Source organism: Chenopodium album, chromosome 5, assembly GCF_948465745.1.
Source record: "Chenopodium album chromosome 5, dcCheAlbu1.1, whole genome shotgun sequence".
Lineage (NCBI taxonomy): Eukaryota > Viridiplantae > Streptophyta > Magnoliopsida > Caryophyllales > Amaranthaceae > Chenopodium > Chenopodium album.
The window spans coordinates 73,200,145-73,222,352 of record NC_137838.1 but is presented as its reverse complement, the minus strand read 5'-3'; the positions used below and the strand labels follow the sequence as shown (position 1 = coordinate 73,222,352).

The following is a 22,208-nucleotide window of genomic DNA, read 5'->3' as shown; positions in this document are numbered from 1 at the left end:
AAACGAGTAGTAATCCCTTAACAATTTTCCTTTTTTTTCGTGTTCAATTCCTTAATTTTTCAAGCAATAACTTTTACGAATTTGTGACAAGATTAATAATATAATATTGAGAGCATTTGTGGTACAAATCCTATGGGAATAGTTTAGTGGATCGTTGAAATAACTCCCTCCATTTTAAAAGTGGTTCCTTATATTACCCTAAGCCCAAAACTAGCACCTCAGAACCCTAATTTCTCCCACAAAACCCTAATCCTAATATAACCCCCAACTCATTTCTGAAAAAAGCTTGAATTCTCCAACAATGGCGACTCCAGCCCCCAAACAACTCCACTCAGTCCAATGCTTCGGTCGCAAGAAGACCGCCGTCGCAGTCACCTACTGCAAAGAAGGCCGAGGTCTAATCAAGATCAACGGCACACCAATCGAGCTAGTTCAACCGGAAATCCTCCGATACAAGGTGTTCGAACCAATCCTTCTACTCGGTCGTCAGCGCTTCAATGGCGTCGACATGAGAATCCGCGTCAAAGGAGGAGGTCACACTTCTCAAATCTACGCCATTCGACAGAGTATTGCTAAAGCTCTTGTTGCGTACAACCAGAAATTCGTCGATGAACAAACGAAAAAGGAGATCAAAGATATTCTTGTAAGGTATGATCGTACTTTGCTTGTTGCTGATCCTCGTCGTTGTGAGCCTAAGAAGTTTGGTGGTCGTGGTGCTCGTGCTAGGTTCCAGAAGTCTTACCGTTGAAGAACATACCTTGTTTTAATGGCGGATTTCTGAGTTTATTATGGATTGTTAGTGTTATTTTTAATGATTATGAGCTCTGTTTGTTGTTAGTTGAAAGAAACTTGAAACCCTAATTTTTGATTTTGTAAGTACTTGAAAGTTTTGATAAATCGTCAGATTTATATTTTGATGATATCGTAAATGTTTTGGTTATGGTTTTTAATGTTTGAGATTGAGTTGCTCAAGCTTAAACTCGTATTCAACTTGCCATAACAATCATATTTGGTTCAGTTCATTTCAGTCAATGAGAGCGGGCCCTAATTCAATATTGTTTCGTGTATCGAAAGCATGTTCACGAGTTATCCTGTTGTTAGCTCTTAGAAATTTCAAACGAGTTCGAATAGTTCACGAACTAGCTACACTCATGAGTACACAAAAGATGCTTTCCTAGTCTTCTGGTATGTATGTAACAATCAAGCGAATCAACTACTACTCTGTACCGGTTCTCATTTGGTGCAATGTCGTAAGGAATGGACTGAGCAATTTTTTTACACGAAAATATTCCGTAAATGCTCTAAGTAATGTAGTGTTGCTTCTCTACTACTCTGTACCAAAGTCTTCTGCTCAAACCAACATCTAAGTTTGCCCGTCGAAAGAAACAAGATTCTTTGATATATACAAAATAAATACACATGGTAGTAGAGATGTATCGCCATTAGAAACATTCATTATTTCATTATACCCATAAGTATGCTGCTAGATAAGAGCATCCTTTACGTCAAAGGAAAAGAAAAATAAAACCACATACATCATTAAGGAAATTAAATAGTCATAAAACTGGCACATATGCTACACAACAATTGGTAGCTGTAATGATTTCACAAAGTTGTCGATTTGTCCAAAGAAAGACAAGAATTTGCAAACCCGAAGTCAAAAATTGAGGGCTAAAAATGCCTAATATACGAATAAGGTGTTCCAAAAATTCTCCTTAATGTACAAATACGACAACATTTTTGTCAAGAATATGGCTGAAGAGGTACAAAATTGAACCGCAAAGCAATGGTATTTGCCAAGATGAAGTGACCTTACTTATTTGCCTCTATAAATTCTCTGTACTCTTTCTTCATTTTGACTCCTGGAATAGACCTGGAAATGCATAAAAATAGCTCATGTTCAGTCAATTGTGTATTCAGAGAACCCGTTGCTAATTAGCTGTGACAACCACAAAAATTCTCCACACCCTAATTACTGAGTTCCTTATTTTATGGAAGAACTAACAGAAAGCGATGATATCAAAACATTTGTGGGAAAAGGTCAGGTCATCAGAACACCAAGACAGGGAATGGAGAATGATGTCGCATACATATAACAGTGAAGGACTCTACTCTACAGGTTAGATGACCAACCTAATCATTTCCTTGTTCTTGAAGAATTGTACACAAGGTGTACCCATAATTCCAGCAGCCTCTGCTATCTCCTGATCTTCCTCGATGTCTATTTCAACTAAATGAACGCTCTGGTCATATTCATCAATCACCTGCCATTACAAGAGAAAATTTTATACAAGGTAAAGGTGTATAATAATATGGAAATCACAATACTTGACCAAACTATAAATAGTTTTTAACTATACTACAAAACGACACATGTGCCCTTAATCAACAAGTCCTTCCGCCCTTCCTAATAAAATCCTTCTCTATCTTTAACCCAACCCCAAACCACCATGTCCATAACCCACCATCACCCTCCCCATTAAAACAACTACTCACCCCCACGGTCCCCACCTACATCAGCCATCCTCATGGGAAACCACAATCTTTCCCACTGAAACCCATCACCCCTAACCCACCAAAACCACCCACCCATAAAATGCAAACACCGCCAACACCTTGACCCTCAAATCTAATTCCTTTCTCCTCCACCCTAATCACTAGATCCATAAACCACCATCGCTCCCACCACATCCATCACGCAGTCACGCACCACCTCCTTTGCAGTATTGCTTCTGAGATAAAGAGAGATTTCAGATCTGGAACATTTCATCTTTACAATAATCTTGGTGGTGGTGCAATTTCTAAATCTTTTTTCTTTACCTGTCTACATTCAGTCCCATATTTGGTGGTGGTTAGGTGGGGACAGTAGGATGCAGCTGCTGATGGTGGTGGGATGAGATCAGAGGTATGGTAGTAGTGGTTAGATTGATGTGGTGGGCTGAGGATGGCGAGGTTTTAGTTGTTAGATATGGACAGTAGCATGACGTAGGTGGTAATGATTGATGTAGCCAGTGGGGGGCAGAGAAGGGAAGGTGACTGCGAAATTGCACCATCACTCAAAAACATTCAGAAAGTCAAAAATCATTCCCACTCAATCTGCCTTCCAAACACAAAATTCTGACCATTTTCAACCCCATAATATGCATCAGAAGTACTACGAGCAGTGTACACAGTTGTATGTCCTTTCCAATTCATACTGCAAACTATAATCTACGTATACATACATATAGATTTTGAGTAACCATACCTTGTTAAGTATTGGTTTCAAGGTCCTACATGGTCCACAAGTTGGTGATGTATAGAGAACACATACAAGCCTCGGGCTTTCATGATACAACTTCCGTAAAGCATACTGCCAATGAAAAGCAGAATCAACTAAATGAATAAATATGGTTGAGAAAAAAATAGAAAATCACATGCCATCAAGGGTAGTAACGAGGTTGTGAAAAGACACCTGGCCTTTGTGCTTGGTGCAGGTAATATCAAAACCCTCTTGTACATCACGAGGAGTAAGTTCCTTTTTAGCCTCTTCTCTTTGTGGCTGTAAAAAAGTAGTGATTGAAGCATGAATTTCTTAAATTTGAAACTTAACATAGAGTATGCTAACGTCAATATAATTCAAGCTGTAATATTATACGAAGAGGCAATGTACGCAAACTTTCTGTCAACATAAGGTCACAGAAGAAGGCATTAGATGTAGACAAATAGCACAGAAATGACGGCTGATTATAAGATCACCATTTTGCCTTTACTCTTACATGGCATTAAAAGCATCCCTCCTGTTCCCTTATTACTACGTAGCAATAGATAGAGCAGACAGATTTTGAAAATACTTAAATGGGGTAAGAGGTGAAAAATTTACAAAATACAAATCAAGAAAGAAGCATAGAAATTGGTATATTATAGGCCATTCAACATCAAAAACATTCATGGACATTAGTCTCGATTTAACAGCTCAAGCAAACATGTATGTTTAAAAATAGATAATAGAGCTTAGAAGAGGACATAATAAATACCTACTACGGAGTACTGTCTTTTATTTGATAAATTATGCAGTAAAGTTCCATGGAGTATGTAAGCTAAGTGAACAATTTAGTTGATTAAGTACCTGATGAAACTCAATTAGAATATTCTTGCTTGTAAGATATCTTTCAACTGACATAGCAGCAACACACCCAGATCCAGCTGCAGTAACTGCCTGTCTCCACTCGTGATCCTGCTTGTCCAATTACTCGTGTAAGAACTTTTCAGACTAAGATAGTTATAGCTTGAAGCATCACTTAAATGTATAATGCAGTAACCAGACAACTTTCATCCAAAAAATTTCTATTACCAGGTAAAGTTCAGATCAAATAGTATGCATATCATTATTATCATATCGAAACCCTAAATCTAATTCTTGGTAGTAAAGACCATCTACGGCTCTACGCCAATGAAGGATTTGCTAGCAAACATTTAATTTTAGGATTTATGGTGTTCGGCAATTTTTAATTGAAACATCATTTTGCAATGTAATTAAAAAATTTATAGGCAACATAACCAGTGCTCTCCCGAAAAAAAAAAAAAAAAAAAAAAAAAAAAAAAAAAAAAAAAAAAAAAACCCATTTTATGTTAAGATTAATTGGAGTCTGAAAACCATAGTTAAAAAATATCTTATTTTTCATTCAAATTGTTGACCAGCTACTACAAGATACAATGAGGTTAAAATCAACAAAATAAATCTCTGCTATATCAAGATTTTAAGACCACGCCAATTATTCAATGGTGATAGAGGAACTTTTTGAAATCCAAAATAGAGAAATTTTGGGAAGAGAAAATTTAAGAATAAAAGGAGGAATGATGATTGAACTTGGGGCTTACAGGGGTCAATATGAATTGGAGATGAAGTTAGACTAGATATGTTACGTCGTCTGATAGCAATCTGTCATTCATAAAGGCATTTTGGCTAAAAGATATCAAACCTCAAGAGCATACTGAATATTCCAGATTAGGTGTGATTTTAAAATACTCCCAATTCATGGATGCGGAGTTTGCTATTAGTATAATAGCCACATCATCCCACCAACATACTTATTTTCTCCCAACCAACCTCAACTTCATCATTTTTTAGAAACTCTAATAAATAGTACTCAAGGTCAAAGTAAAGAAAATAACAATATTACTCTAGTAATGCAAATGAAATTAAATACAGAGAACAGTACCTGTACATCTCCAGCTGCATAAACACCTTCTACTGAGGTGCTTGCAGTGCCATCCTTCACTAAAATATAGCCTGCACTATCAAGTTCAACTTGACCTTCCAGCAATTGGCTGTTTGGAGAATGCCCAATGCCATAGAATAAACCTTTGGCCTCGATCACAGATTCCTCACCAGTATCAGCTCTTCGAGTCAGGACGCCAGACATTTGGCCTTTAGCATTGCCAACCACATCCAAAGTTTCTGTGTTGAAGTGCACGGTGATGTTTGGGTTGTTGAAAACTCTGAAACATTCGCCATAATCAACCTGTTAAACAAACGTTCAGATAGTTGAAAACTTGAAAACTCAATAAATCGACTTTTCTGGTAAACTTATCTAGACACAAAGAGATGCGCCCAGGTTGTAACACCATGAACCGGTCAAATAATTGCTAAAAGGCAAACGTCCTTGATGAGGCAGTTCCTTTTATTTATTTTTCTTTCTTTTTTTATTTTATTATTATTTTCTTATTTTTTTATTTTTGTTGTTGTTGTTGTTGTGGGTACAGCATTTTGAAGGCAGATGACAGTATATCATTTTATGGCCGGCAAGGAAGTATTTTAACACATACATTTATTATAGAGAAATTAGAAATAAGTCAAATAATCCTAAAAAGGGGGATAAAAATAAACCCTTAGCATAGATAACCCCCTTCTCAAACAGTTTGGAACATGCTTTTTTCTAAGGCAATGCTACCACTTTGCCAAACTTTTCCTCTCAACATATTTCCTATTATAGAATAACATACATAAATATATAAAGGAAAAAAGGAAAGAAAACAAGAAGTTAGGAGAACAGAAGTTGAAAGGGAGAATGGTGAGAAAATGGAAGTATATGAGGAAGGGAAAAAATTTAGAAACAAAACATCGAGTTATTAGGGATGGTATACTAAAAATTTAAGGTAAAAAGAATTTTAGAGGTAAATAATCCAAGATTCCAAACTACTGCTATGCAGCCCCTCCCCATGTCCACATATTTTATTGGACAAAGAACGATTTTGATTTCTATTTTGGATTTCAATAATCCCAACTATTATTAACAATGTAGCCCGAAAAAAACCAAACAACAGATACACATTCCAAAATAAGAACAAATCTGCTAGCAAAATATAACCTTCCATCACCATAAAATTATCGCATGAATATCAACACATAGACCATTAGACAGTCATTGTCTTCTACATATTGGTGACTGGTGACTGGTGACTGGTGAGCACTGATTCGATTAATCCCAGGTTCATTTATCAGCATTCCTCGATGATAAGGTTCACTTTTTGATAAGATATAAAAATATATTTAGCTTTGTTGGCAGCAGAAGTGGCTGAGCTTCAGGGGTTTAAAAGTTTATCTATTTTATTGATTCAAAGCAATTTGGTTAATTTTTGTAGCACTTGTTAAGTTGTTAGAAGTTGTTATAATTGAATTCACCTTTTGTTCCTACTTTACTCTTTGTTTGCTCTTCAACATGTACAATCTTTTTATTTCGTAAACAAAGGGTGAAGTATCCGATGACATTATTGAAATAATGGCTTGTTTAAGGGTGAAGAACAACACAATGAAGAAATATACATTTTAAAGCACTCCTGTAGGCCTATGATTTTAACAAATTAAGGGATAATAGCCACAATGATTTTGGAACTCCAATCATATGCACATAAGAAACTATTTGTTTGTTTTATCTGCATTAATCAATCTTGAACTCCAAAGTTAATCACTCTACTTTTCCCATTAAATGAAAGATGATGAATACAACTACCATTACTTGCACATCAACAAAATAGCAACTTGATGAAGAGACTACAATGCTAATTATTTAAGGCAAAATAAAATAATAATAAAAGGCCTGCAGTGGCAACATTTGACACAATTGCTTCAAGCAGAGATGGAGCTAAGAATACCTAGAAACTAGGGGGCGTATGGGTAGACACACACGGTTTTTGCAGCCAGGTCCCAATGGATCTAGAGTCTGAACTAAGTATTCCAAACCATACTCTTATTAAAATGTTAGAATAGCTCTCATAATATAACATTATAGCTCATCTCGAACCTGGCAAGACAACACTATTTGAAACTGGCAAGACCAAAAAAAAAAAGTGATGGCAATAAACTCTGTTCAGACACTCATATTAATGCAATAAGAAGTGATGAAGTTCAATGAAGGCATAATGAACACTGACCTATCTTGCATAGCTTTAGATGCCCTCAATTCATTTCGGCGCACAAGTAAATGAACATGACGAGCATACTTGGTCAGATAAATCGCTTCCTCAGTAGCTGTATCACCTCCTCCAACCACAGCAAGGACTTGACCCTTGAATAATGGTGATGCCCCATCACATATTGCACATGCACTTATTCCTCTGCTCCAGAACTCATCTTCATGAGGCAACCGAAGCCTCTTAGCATTAGCTCCCGTGGCAACAATCACAGAATTGCATTTTATCTGAGAATGAATATGATAAAGAATTTTTTATTAAATTCAATCAGTAGTCGATCATAGGCAACAAACCAAAAAATCCTAAAGGCCAGATTAAAGCATCAAGATGCACATCAACTTTCTTCACATGTAAGGCTTTTAATTAAAAAAGAAGAGCTTTAAACCTTTTTGTAACAAGGTAGAATGTACCAATTGACTTGTTTAGAAAGAAGGAAATTCAGAAATTACTCACTCCGTCCATAAAACATTAAATTCATATCATGGAAAATAAAATAAGTCACATACCTATACTATTCTTAAAATACATGGCAAAGACAAGATATCTTCCCACATATCTCCCCTTTCTAAGTTGACACTGTGCCACAATGCACTAACATGTCATCTTCTTATGTAGTTTGGAACTTTGGAGTGTTTGGAACATTGTAAAACAAAATGATTGTAATAGGACTTGAGCCTTTGTATCACTCACATTCATAGAATTCTAACATTCCAGTCATCAAACTACCATCTAAACCTGATATCTGAATCACTAAACACTCTTGCCATTTTATACATTGATGATTTATGATTGCATATCTATCCTCCTAGAAATTCAGCCTATTTTGATGAAACCGCTATATCATTTGTGATCATGTGGTCTATGCCTTATAATCTATAGGTCGTTCTAGCGGATCATCACAAATAATTCCTGTTATAACGGATGCAAGAAAGATAATGAAATCAACAAACAAAAGAACACGGATTTATGTGGTTCATCAACAATGCATTGGCAATGTCCAATGTCAGGCGAGATGAAAATTTTTATTACTCTTGAGGAAGTACATATTCCAGATTGATAATGAACATAATCACAGCTAGACTACTCCCAAAATGGAAACGAAATTGCGCTAAGGCCCAAACAGAAAACCGCAGCCCAATAACAGAGTCGCGCGAAGCATGAGCGCATGAGTTTCATAGTTGCGCACTATTGCACAGAAGCATATTACTAAACATGGTTGTGTACTATAAATCACATGGTCGTGTGTATTGCTGAGCAGTAGTACCGACTACACATGATTCTGTACTATGAAGCACAAGGTCATGTAATCGTGTGTATTGCTGAGTAGTAATATGGTACACAGATGTGTCCTATATGGTGTATGGTCATGTATGTATCTCATCATATATAGCCCAACTACTCAATCAACAATTCAAGGCATATTCATTACTAAAAGTTCCATGTATACAGTCAAGTTATTCCTCCCCATAAAACGGAGCCACTTATAATATATGAAAGCAAAGAATCCACATCCAATTTAGCAACTCTAATAGAATGCTAGATCCCCAACTTCTATCAAGTGAATTAAGCAGGGTGTGGAAGTTAAGAGGCAAGATTTCTGTCTAATTATGATAGGTGTGTTTTGTACAGTAGACAGTGCTATAAAGAGGCCAGGAAAATGCAAAAAGAAAAGAAAGAGGTTGATATCATGCCCAAAAATCCACCCAGTTACTTGGTCCATCATCATCTCAAAAATTGATCAATCCAAATTAAATAGATGATGGCAGAACAGCAATATTTCTGGAAGCTCATGAAGGAACTCAATCATAATGTTTAGCCTGTCTAAGCATCACAACTACACTCCAAAGCGCAATACTAGCCAATACCACCCTGAACCACCCCCAAACCTATCAGAACTTAAAACATATATCTCATTCACAAAAGTAGAAAAAGAGCACATATGAGATGCCCTAACTTAAATAGATGATGACAGAGCAACAGTACGAAAAATCTCACCTCACGCTCACTGCTCCGCACAGTAAATGGACTATTTTTTACATCAAGTAATTCAACATCTTCTTGATGCAACTCTGCTCCCCATCTTTCTGCTTGTCGCCGCATTCTACATCCAGAAAGAAATTCAAGTTAGGAACTTCAACAGTTAAATTTCTCTTTATGACACTTATATATTTTAAATTAGAAAATTTTATAGTTCAAATCTTCACCTATCCATTAGATCAGGGCCAGTAATTCCATCAGGAAACCCTGGGAAGTTCTCTACTTCTGTGGTGGTCATCAACTGTCCACCAGGTACACCGCCTGCTTGGAATCCCTCAAAGACCACTGGTTTCAAGTTAGCACGGGCAGCATAAATTGCCGCCGTATATCCAGCAGGACCTGAGCCAATTATCACCACATTCTCAACACCTGACCCTGCAAGTTATAAGTAGATAGCATTATACAAGGACTTCCACTTCTCAAGCACACAGCTGAATAAGATACATTATCCCAACAATCTCAGTTAAGTCAAAGCCCAAACAACTGGAACACAAAATTAATCATTTAAAAGCACAAAGATAAGGGCTTCCAGTTTCTGCACTAACTCAAGATTATACAGTCCTTCCAAACAATAACACTATAAAATTCTACACCCCAACACTCTTAAATGAAAGTGTGGAAGTTGCAATTCAACATCTTGGGTTGGTCATAAATTTCAGAGTAATTAGTCATTGTTAGCATACTATGTCAAATAATAGCAACTCTTGATTTTCACAACTAATATATCCATAGTTACTAATTGCCACATAATATATTCAATCCCCGCAAATTCTTTTACTGTCAATTGCATTTACTAGTCAAATTATGCCACATCTCCATAAGTTAAATTGGATAAAAACATGTGGCCGAACAAAGAAGTTAGTTCCAAAAGCTACTTGTCAACAATTTACCAGTTCACCTGGCCTCATCTTATTGCAAACCATACCAAAGAAGGGTCAAATTTTCTCCTTGTCAACTTAATAATTGTTGAAGGCCTTCCGTGGTATATGCATCAAATTGTGAAGTCAAAGGATCAGTGCACATAAATTGTGCTCAATGCATCAAATTGTGTCTCAAAAGAACTTCCGTGGTAACACTTAGCACTTCTTGTACAAATGAATTATAGTGAAAACAGTTAGAGACAAAGTCAACTTAGTGCTATTACTAACTCCAAGATACACATTCATATTAAGAACCCTCACCTAAACTATATGTCATCATACTTCCATGTAGCGATCGAAATAACTACACCACGTGCTTTTAATACAATCAACTTTTAGACGATGAAACTTATATCATCATACTCTGAAGATGAGGGAACAGCACACGCTTGCTTGGGGCAAGCATTTATCTTGTTGGGTACATATCTAGGCTTCATTTGACACATTCTTATTCACAAATTTACACATACATTACTCATATTCAACCCAATTTCACAATAATTCTTCACTTCAAACCAATCTATCAACTTCAATATCATACCATGGACTATGGTCAACTTTACATTCTAAAAAAAATGGCGCCTTTCAATTAAAAGGACAATATAATACCAAATTCAAGCAAATTTAACAATTCTTAGAAATCCCACCATTTCTTCAACCTCAATTTCCAGAATACAGTTCTCAACATTGCAGTTAATAGTTTACCCCCAAAAAAAATTACAAATAAGATACTACCCATTTCTAACAATTCTTAAAAACCACCATTTTTTCAATCCAAATTTATAAAACCCAGTTCGCATCATTGCAATTACTAGAAAAATAAAATCCAGAAACATAATAAAATTTGAAAAAATCAAACCTTGAGGAGATTGGGGGTCTTGAGAGGAAGCAGCAGAAGCTCGAACACGAAGAGCTGAAGAAGATTTACTTAAACTCAGGGAGTTGCAGGAAACTCGAACTGAGTTGACTCGGATACTTAATCGACGATTGAAGCAAGTATTTACAAAGAGCAGATTACTGCTACTAGTTCGAAGAGAAGTTGAAAGGGTTGAAGAGAGAGAAAATGAGGAAGAAGATGAAGTTAGAGGGGACTGGGTTGAAGTACCGAGTCCAACGCCGAGTCCCATTATCCGAGTCGTCATTTGCTTGGGAGCATACAAGATGTAAGCAAGCAAGCAAAGCTCTGCTTATCACTGAAAGTTGTGTGAATAATGGCAAGTGTTTGTAGAGGAGAGGCTGTTTGAGTTCCAAAAGATAACGCTTTTGACTTGCGAGAGATCTCAGCCACTACATTATCTTCCCTTCCTGTGTTACGGAATTGTGCTTGTAGTGGTTATCGGGGCTATACTTAGTAGGGAAGGTCGCGTGTTCGATTCCTCGTAATAATAATTAGCAGAGAATTGGAACCCCTATAACTGATATTTGAATCCGTATTATCCCAAAGAGTAAACTACGTGAAACACCCCAAAAAAAAAAACTTAAAAGTTTCAAATTAATCAAAATAGTCAAAAGTAATACTCTCTTCTATTAAACAAATACTCTCTTTGTTTTAAATTGAGACACTTTGCTCTAAAAAAAAAATTGGGACACTTAAATTAAAACGAAGCTCATATATATATATATATATATATATATATATATATATATATATATATATATATATATATATATATATATATATATATATATATATATATATATATATATATATATATTTGAGAGAGAGAGGGTCCTAAAAATGAGAAGGGTGAGAAGAATTTTACGTGCATAATTTTTATACTGAATGTGCATAATTTTTGAACTGAATATGCAAATATTTTTTTACTCAAAATCGATGTGCATGCATAAAATTTGAATAAAATTTGCATGATTTTACTTCTAAATATGCAAAATATTTACTCCACTTGTTCATTCACCTAATACAGCCTACTTCTCTCTCTCCCTTATCCTCTATATACATCAATGTGTTCTACCGAAAAAAAACCTTGAATTAATTGTGCATAAATTTTAGGAAATTTTAGATTTTAGCACCTCACAAAAACGCGAAAATTGATTTTAACAACCCCATAAAAAAAATGGAATTTAACATCAGATAAATTTCCAAAAATTTGGTATTACCACCACTTAACGGCTTCCATCCAAAAATTTCGTTAAGTGTGGCCAACAGTAACACATGTCAGATTGTCAGCAATTTATTTGTTTAAACAAAAAAGAGAAATAAAAAAAATAAAATAAAAAAAAAAAACCTAAAACTACCCCAGCCACCACCCCCGCGCCACCACCACCTTCCCCCCAACTCACCACTGCCCTCCCCGAAACCATCACCCGCGTCGCACCACCAGCCCCAACCCACCTAAACCCTCCTCCTCCTCCCTATCCCGCAACTGTGTCGCCCCTAAAAACCACCAAACCCTCGTACCCCTTAAAAGGCCGTGAATCCGGCCTTAAAAGGCCGAAATGGGCCGGTTAAGGCCACTGAGCCCCAAAACCGGCCGATTTCGGTCATTTGTGGCCAAATTCGTGGCCGTTTTGGGTAATGAGGGTTTTGGGTTTCGGGTTTCGTTGTTTTCGGGGGCGACAGGGTTGCGGGAAAGGGAGGGGGAGGGTTCAGGTGGGTTGGGCCCGGTGGTGCGACGCCGATGGTGGGTTCGGGGAGGCAGTGTTGGGTTGGGGAGAGGGCGGTGGTGGCTGGGTAGTTTTAGGTTTTTCTTTTTTTTTCTTTTTTTCTTTTCTTTTTTTTTTCTTTTTTTGGCCAATAATAACACGACACGTGGCTTATGGGTCCACTTAACGGATTCCTAAACGGAATCAGTTAAGTGGTGGTAATACCAAATTTTTGGAAATTTATCTGGTGTTAAAATCCATTTTTTATGGGGGTGTTAAAAACAATTTTCGCGTTTTTATGTGGTGTTAAATTCTAAAATAACCTAAATTGTAAACTAATTGTGCATGAATTTACTTCAAACTATGCATAATATTTCTCCATTTACTCATCAGCTTTAAGACCCCTCTATTCTCTCCCTCATCCTCTGTTGTTACAGGTATTAAGCTAAACTAGCTTTTTGGCCCGTTCAATGCACGTGTTGTTACTTGGGTTAATTATTTTCATATGTAGGAAGATTGTTTCATTTCCAAATTTAAAAGGAAAAAAAGAGAGAGGGTAGAATCGTGAAAGAAGATTAATGAATTTAGTTAGATAAATATACGTGAAGATTGTGGGATATAAAATGACATATTATTTTAAATTATATTTAAAGTCTAGGAGATGAAAAGACAATTTTTATCATAATTTATATGTTTATGTAATGTGTATTAATTAAAACATTATTTTATTACGGTGGAAATGAAACACTTCATTTTCTTACTTGAATTTGAAAGTTGTATAATGCATAAAGACTTAAACATAAATATTAAGGGAGATAACATATGGCATATGAGGTGATGAGTGACTTGTGAATTGTAATGCCATGTGTCATATGAAAAATTTGCGGTTTGTGTTTTTAAATACTAAAGTATAGATAGATATAGATATAGATATAGATATAGAAGTATAGATATAGATATAGATGTGCATCCTTTTGAGCTAAATATGCATGAGCAAGAAGAATACTAATTGTGAATTCATCCACTTATAATGCAAGTTATTTAGGAAAATAATACAACTACTTATAATAATATATATTGGAATAATACTTGCTTTTTACTCGGTATTTACTTGTTGTGGCTCCATTGACGACAATACATTAGCTTGAGAATTTTCTCTAGATTAGAATAAGAAATTATCACGCCAAGTATTTGTAAACAGATTTATTATTTCCATATAACAGTCTTACAACAACTACAATAAGAATAGACTCCAAAATCGACAATTGTACGTGAGGTGGCCAGTAGATTGACCAAAATAGGAAGGAGTCCCCATAAGAAGGATACACTTAATAACATAATTCGACAACGAGTGCACCTGTGTCAAAATCCCCGAATGTATGTATCACTAAAGGTCTTACCATTGCAAAAAAGTAAACATTTTCACATCATTGAAAACTTTAACCAACACCGTCAATTCACAAACGTGAATACGTGAGCGCCATGTCATGGGATGAGCACAAATCGCGCCATGCGATTCCTGAGTCCCCGAGGCTCGATTTAGTCTTCCCTATATGCACACCAAGCTAATGAAACAACACGTAATGACACTAATCTGCACCGCAAACACATGCATAAATAAGGCACACATGCATAGGGTGGGAGGTTCTCATGCATTTAAGACTTGTTGTGCCAGGGTATCGAGAAAATTATCGATTCGTGACAATAAGATGTCCTAAAATGAAAGATAAATACTTTTTTTTTAACCGTGTAGCACGAAACCAAGGCTTTTCTTTACCAAAATGTCATTTGATAAACATTTATCAGATTTATCAAAATTATAAACTTGAGACTTTACAATAACAAGTCCGATGATAAAAAAAAAAAAAAAAAAAAAAAACCAAACCCATAACCCATTGTTAGTTGTTACCCAAATCCAGTTAAAATATGGGTTAAAACCAAGTTCAAACAAACCAAACCCATAACCCGTATTATAAATAGGATTATAAAAACAGGTTTCCTAGGGTTTTTCTTTATCGCCTTCCTCATTTTCCTGCAACTAAAATCTCTTCTTCACACACTCTGAGAAAGCTGCGCAACAATGGTGAAGGGACGTCAAGGTGAGCGTGTTAGGCTCTATGTCAGAGGTTCAATCCTAGGTTACAAGAGGTATATCCACTTTTATTCTCTCTCTCTTTTCAATTAATTCCGATCTTATTTTTCTTACAGAACAATTATTTAATCTACATTATATTAAAGTTGTTACATCGTTGTTATTTTCGACAGAAATTTATCTAAAGCTTTGATCTTTAGTTGAAATCAAAATAGATAAAACCTGGAAATTTAATTGAACTGCAGTGATATTTTTTCCCCTTTTTGTAATGAATTGAAACGATATTGTAGAATGTGAGAGTTTGTGATTGAGAGATTTTGATACTGGTATAAATATATGGAAATTTGGCCATTGAAAAACTTTAACTTTAGGTGGGTTGTTTGAGAAATTGAATTAAAAGGGATTAATAGAGGTGTCAATTCAAGATATAATTGACTAAAGAGATTTTAGGAGAATGTTAATTGAGATTATTGATTACAGACTATTTTGTTTGGGAATCAAAACATGAAATATGGGAGAGAATTCAAAGAGTTTCATTTGATTTAATGAGAAAAACTGTTAATTTTCCAATGGAGAAATGGGGCGGCACTTTCCTTAGGTTTTGGCCTAACAAGCTATAATTTTTGCGACTCGACCGCCTTAAACCCGGGTTTTCTGGGTATTGTTTGGTTTGCTTAAGTTGTAAATGGATCATTTGAATGTAAAATAGGTCGAAATCAAACCAGTACCCAAACACATCCTTAGTGCAAATCGAAGGAGTGAACACACAAGAAGAAGTAGCATGGTATTTGGGAAAGAGGATTGCTTACATTTACAAGGCTGAAACTAAGAAGAATGGATCCCACTACCGTTGCATTTGGGGTAAGGTTTGCAGGCCTCATGGTAACAGTGGTGTTGTTCGCGCTAAGTTCACTTCCAACCTTCCCCCTAAGTCTATGGTATATTTCTTTCTCTCTCTCTTTTTTTTAATCCAACTTCATATTTTGGTGAAATTATTGATTTTTTTGAATAATATTGTAGGGAGACAAGGTTAGAGTTATGATGTATCCCAGCAACATCTAAGAAGAAGGTAATTTGTGATGTTTATTTTTTTATTTTTTTTATTTTTATTTTTTATTTTTTTTATTTGATACCATTGATCAGTTTGGTAGATTGGTATGTATTTTTATAAATTTATGTTGGGCGATATAAAATGTGTAATTGTATGGATGTTATGAAAGAAAATTTATAGTATCATTTTTACTGATGTTTGGATTGTTGTGATTAATGTGATGTGGGAAGGGGAGTAGAAGTAAATGTTGTGCTTAATGTGATGTGATCTGATGTGATGCTTAATGCTGTTTTAATTTGTAACTGTGAAGCTGATGCCTCAGAAGGATGAAGTGACTTGTTATTATGCTTTGTGTTGTATAAGTTCCATGTTAAAATTCTTCAGACTCAGTAGATATATTTTGTTGGGTGTAAGATATATAATCGAAACTTGAAACTATGCATCTCTTAAGTTCTGAGTATACTTCTGAAATTAAGCATATCATGAGAGGCTGTTTGGGACAGTGCTCATCAAGTCATTAGAACTAGCTTTTATTGTTAATTAGAAATGTATCTGTCAGTGCTTGCTTGATTTAATCAAAAGTAATTATGAATCCTTTGGTGCTTGGTTGGAATTTGGAGAAACAAAGGAATGTAAAGATTCAAATGACAAATTCTAGTAAAGGTTTAGCAGTTTTTGGATACTTGGGTATGTGTTATATATTGCCATGCCGTGACTATTAGTTAATTAGCTAGTTCAATCTCTTGTGCCAATATGTTGTAGCGTTATGGAGTGCAATGTCTATGTGACTGTTTTCTAAGGTGTTATACTATGCTGGATTTGCTCTTTGTCGTATCGTGAAAATGAGATTTTTCACCCTAACAAAAGGGAAGTAGTTTATTGGATATTATGGAATGGTTGTACAGAAGTGAATTTATGTTGCCATTTCATGATTAGATGGTTATATTTTGGGAACATGTTCCCTGAGTCCAAAAGAGTGACTGTTTTACAAGTTATATTCTCTCTACTTTAATATAATACATGGCATTATTTATTGCATTCTATGTTGTTATATGGTACTCTTTGTGATTGTTTGAATTGGAGGATGAATGCTTGTATAGTGTTGTTTAGCTTGTCATTGTCAAAAGAGTCGTTATTTTGACAGCATAACAAGTAGTCATACACCTCTGTTTTGGATTCGATTCTTCGGTCGGACCTTGAATGGATTGTTTTATAATCAGTCCTTTTATTTCAGATGTAAAATTTTCCTTTTTGCTATGTCTTAATCCTTATTTCTGAGTTGTTGGGTTACTTCAAATTTCTCAAAATCTCACAATTTCATACTATTCTTCATGCTTACAATCTCTTATATTTGTATGAAGATATGCAAATCAGGCAATAGTATGATTTTTTTGTGTGTATCATCTGGACTTGCTGGGTTAGTTTGAGCTAATGATATTTAAACGAAATTCAAGGACTAACTGATTGCCAAATGACCTCTTTCAGAAAGTTGGATATGCAAGATGATGGTAAAGTGAGGAATTATTGGACTAGAGCTGTTCACTGGAGTTTCATGCCGAGCCATTTTCTATTTTATCTAGTTTGTAGTAAGATAGTTTTTTGTTCAAGTCAAAATTTTTGTGTTAGGATGATTCATTTGGTTCTGGAACATACTGCTGGTTTTGTGTAATGGCGAAAGAGTTATTGCCCCAAGTTAATGATGTTTTCTGTTTGTTCTCAAATGCCTGATCTGATGGAGGGAACTTTGTGTTGGTATCACCCTCTGATTTGCGTTGTTGTAGGTAGTTGTCTAATTACTTACCATCTAAATCACAAGCTAAATCGCGATGCAATGGCTCAGCAGGTCTCCAAGATTAACCTTTAGGCCCTGCCTGGTTTAGTATTGAAGAGGGAATAACAATGTAGATCGAAATTGACCAATACTTTTTGATCGGCAAGGTTAAAGCTGAAATTTGAGCACAAAGGAATTAAATTATACGTACCTTGAGAAGGTTTAGTAAACCCAATGTGAATTAAATTATTCTTTTGGACTTCATTTTAGTTTAGTTCAGCTTGTTTCAATTTAACTTAGTTTCTTTAAATTCAATTATTAACCTAAATTTCTTTCAGTTCAGCTCATTTCAATTCAGTTCATATTCTCTTAGTCCAAAAGAATAGGGCCTTAGTTTACAATTTAGGAGTTTAGGTTTTAGAGAAAATAATTTAAGTAAAAAAAGCTTATTATATTGATTATTAGGCATCCATTACTTTTTAAATCATATCCAACCGATGTGAATTTTGAATTGAGTATCCTACTTTTTGGATCAGGTACCGGATTGGATTTTCGGGTAGTTTTGCTTAGTAAGGGCTTGTAAGACTAATTACTTTAAGCTTTGCCAAACCCTTACAACTAATGAGATCCATATTCAGTGGTTGTTTTTGTTGTAAACGTCCTACAAGATTATGTATATTCATAATCAATTTTCTTATTACCTCAAAGAAGTTTCAATGGCAACATATGCTCTATCTCCTTGCCAACTGGACGGCTGTGTAGTTCATATGATGATTAAATAAAGGACCTTGAAAGAGATGCATTGTATATGAAAATATCATTAAATTGGGTCTTGTTAGATTCATATTAATGTCTACTTTCTATATATCTCATTTTTGTAATTTTTTTTAATACAAAATTAAAGTAATTAAAGTTATTTATTTATAAGCAAACGTAAATAAAACGAGTTGGTCTGATCTAATTTGATTCAACAAATTCTGGTAATAAGATGAAAAGAACAAGTTCTAAGACTACCTTTTTCGCCAATAAATTCACCAAAATTTTGTGACTTCAACATTGCCCAACTTTAAGAGAAATTCATATACAAAGTATCCGTTATTAAGTAAATAGTGCAAATAATATGAAATTTCTTTTCAAATCCCTAAAATTTCCATTAAACCTATCAATTAATTCAAAAGTACAAAAAAAAAAAAAAAGTCATTGTTATCTACACTTTTTTTTTTTTTTTTTTTTTTTTTTTTGAAAATCATTGTTATCTACACTATTCACAAATAACTTTTAATTATTAGAACCCCCAACTTCAATTACAAAAAATCTAAGATGTCAATCTATATGACTTACTACTTTATATTTAGGATTATGGCAATTTTTTTTTGTAATCTACTTTATTTTTAAATTTAGTTTAATTTGTAAGACTTAGGGCCTGTTCTGTTCCATTGAAATTCAGTTCAGTTCAGTTCAGCTCAGTTCAGTTCAGTTCAGTTCAGTTCAGTTCAGTTCAGCTCAGCTCTTAATTTATGTCTAATGATATTGCTAATGATATAAAGCCAAATTTCATTCTTTTAAGCTCTTATTACAACGACAACATCAACAAAAACAACAACAACAACAACAACAACAACAACAACAATAATAATAATAATAATAATAATAATAATAATAATAATAATAATAATAATAATAATAATAATATTATTATTATTATTATTATTATTATTATTGTTAATAATTGAAATAATAATACTAATAATAATAATCAATAAATAATAATAATAATCATCAATAAATAATAATAATAATAAATAGTATATGTGTTTAAAATGTTTAGAGGTTTCAAGTTTTTAATATATTTTCCATACATTTTATAATATATTTTCCATACATTTTATAATTATAATTATATGGTATATTTTTCGTAAATATTTTAATATGTACATTTGTATATACACATATGTATAGTAATAAATAATCAATAAATAATCAAAGATCACTAATCCGTAGTTAAAAATCACTAATTAATAAGTTCAGTTCAGTTCAGTTCAGTTCAGTTCAGTTCAGTTCAGTTCAGTTCAGCTGAGTTCAGTCAATCGGAACAGGCCCTTATGATGAATGTAAGAAAAAACTACCACTACACAAAGACAATTTTAAAAATAAACAGTCTAAAATTTTAACTCGGCTACTCCTATTTCTTGCTCTCTGCCTTCTGCAATTACAAACTCAAAACTCTGCAACTTTTGTTTCATCTCTCCCTGCAAATTTCATCATCTTTATGTTCGTCAAACATAATCAATTGTTCAATTCAATCTGTAATTGGTCCCTTTATTCATCAAGAAATGGATTCTTGCTACTCCTCACCCTTGCTCTCTGTTTTCTGCAACCATAAATTTTGATTTTCTGCGTTTCTTGTTTCTCTCTCCTCTGACTTCATCATCTTTCATTTCATCAAACGCAATTCCCTTATTCAATTTGATGGATTCTCAAGAAGGTATTTTATTTATTTCTTTAATTTAACTTTAATTTTAATTTTAATTTTAATTTTTATTTTTATTTTTAAATTTATTATATTTTCATATTTTTTGGTTAAAATAAAAAATTCTTTAATTTTGAATCCAAAGTACGTAATAGACATTTATTTGATGTTTGTTTTCGTGAAAATCCTATGTTTTTTGGAAATTTAACATTGAATTTATTTTAAATTTGTATATACAGATTATAATTATTGGACTATAGATCCTACCGAATTGGAATATTGTGTTTGCTTCAATCAGAGGAGAGATATAATAATGTTTTTTTTATTTATTTTTATTTTTATTTTTTAATTTATTATATTTGCATATTTTTTGGTTAAAATAAAAAATTCTTTAATTTTGAATCCAATGTACATAATCGACATTTATTTGATGTTTGTTTTTGTGAAAATCCTATGTTTTTTGGAAATTTAACATTGAATTTAGTTTAAATTTGTATATACAGATTATAATAACTGGACTATAGATCCTACCGAATTGGTCATTCTAATATTTGTGAACAATGTCTTCTGCTTTCATCAAATGGTGTGCAATGTCCTTTATGCCGCCAAGGTTTTGTAGCGCGCAATCGAACACTCGAAAATGTCATAAATTCAATAAAAGTCAACTGCAAATTCTATAGTAGAGGCTGTACTCGTTTACTGAAATACACCAGAAGAGACATCCATAAAAGGACCTGCAAATTTTTGAAGACCAAGTGCCCCTTTAAAAATTGCAACTTCAGCAACTATGATGGCTTAACTCATCACTTGACTCTTTGCCACGAGCATACTACAATTACTCAAGGGGTTGAGTATAAGTTGAAGATCGGTGATCAACCACTTCTGTTTGTTGAGGAGAAAACAGAAATGGTGTTTATTCTCGAAGTTGAATCCAAGGAAAGCTGTTCTGTGTGGCTATCAACACCAGAGTTTCGTCGCTTATGCCAATTATCACAATGTACATACATTTTAAAGGCGGATGACAATGTTTTTTATGGTAACATCAAGAAGTACATACCCCCCTGAATTTTGTGTCGTCTCTGGTCCCGAGATAAGAGAAGACAATGAAACAATAGTGCTCTCAAAAGATGAACTTAAGAAAAACTTGAGTATGGTGCTGAATGTGCAGCCCTGAAGCCAATGTTGTAATTGCTTTGTAGTAATCGCCAAATATAGCGGATTGTCTTTGTATTGGTCTATCTGAAAATGGATACCCCTTGAATTTTGTGTCATCTCTAGTCCCGGGACAAGAGAAGACAATGAAGCAATGGTGCTGTCAATGAACATATGAAAAACTTGAGTATAGTGCTGAAGCCAATGTTGTAATGGCTGTGTAGTAATTGCCAAATATAGGAGACTTTCTTTGTAGTGGTCTATCTTGCTGCCATATTTCTTTTATAAGCAGTCTCATATACAGAGTAATATAATTTGAGGATTGACAATGATTTGGAATCCCAGCAACTTATTGCTTGTCTGGCTGCTTGTTTTGTGTTATGAGGTTTAGCTTCTCTTGGTTGCGAAAATGAAAGTGAATCGCAACAAAAGGGTTCATCTCATCTTGTTTGTCTTGCTTGCTATAATTGGCTTTGCACTTAGATTAGTTGTTCACTTCTATTATGTATGAGTAGCAGTCTTTTATGAGTTTTCCACAAAAAAAATAGCTCATTGAAATTTCTGGCAAAGAAAAATACAAGTATTGAAATTACTGCAAATGAAAAGAAAGAATGTGTTTATGTTCTAATCAGTGGACAGGACTGACCTTCAAAATCTAT

General features: G+C 34.3%; 3 protein-coding genes across 3 annotated transcripts; 2 read left to right on the top strand and 1 right to left on the bottom strand.

Annotated features, from left to right (window-relative positions):
• The first annotated feature begins 184 nt into the window (after positions 1 to 184).
• On the top strand, positions 185 to 920 carry LOC145632262 (small ribosomal subunit protein uS9). Its single transcript, XM_081684586.1, has one exon. The coding sequence runs from the start codon at positions 302 to 304 to the stop codon at positions 746 to 748; it is 447 nt and encodes a 148-aa protein (XP_081540712.1). The 5' UTR covers positions 185 to 301; the 3' UTR covers positions 749 to 920.
• Positions 921 to 1,511: 591 nt separating this feature from the next.
• Positions 1,512 to 11,656, bottom strand: LOC145632260 (thioredoxin reductase NTRC-like). The gene is made up of 10 exons (XM_081684585.1): positions 11,269 to 11,656; positions 9,657 to 9,864; positions 9,448 to 9,553; positions 7,414 to 7,679; positions 5,202 to 5,481; positions 4,109 to 4,216; positions 3,455 to 3,541; positions 3,248 to 3,352; positions 2,134 to 2,264; positions 1,512 to 1,873 (listed from the first exon to the last, which is right to left on the bottom strand). Exons 1-10 carry the CDS (start codon positions 11,549 to 11,551, stop codon positions 1,813 to 1,815), a joined length of 1,635 nt encoding a protein of 544 aa, XP_081540711.1. The 5' UTR covers positions 11,552 to 11,656; the 3' UTR covers positions 1,512 to 1,812.
• A 3,350-nt stretch (positions 11,657 to 15,006) lies between these two features.
• LOC145632259 (large ribosomal subunit protein eL33y) lies at positions 15,007 to 17,877 on the top strand. Its single transcript, XM_081684583.1, has 4 exons — positions 15,007 to 15,161; positions 15,815 to 16,043; positions 16,126 to 16,174; positions 17,642 to 17,877. Exons 1-3 carry the CDS (start codon positions 15,094 to 15,096, stop codon positions 16,165 to 16,167), a joined length of 339 nt encoding a protein of 112 aa, XP_081540709.1. The 5' UTR covers positions 15,007 to 15,093; the 3' UTR covers positions 16,168 to 16,174; positions 17,642 to 17,877.
• The last annotated feature ends 4,331 nt before the right edge of the window (positions 17,878 to 22,208 follow it).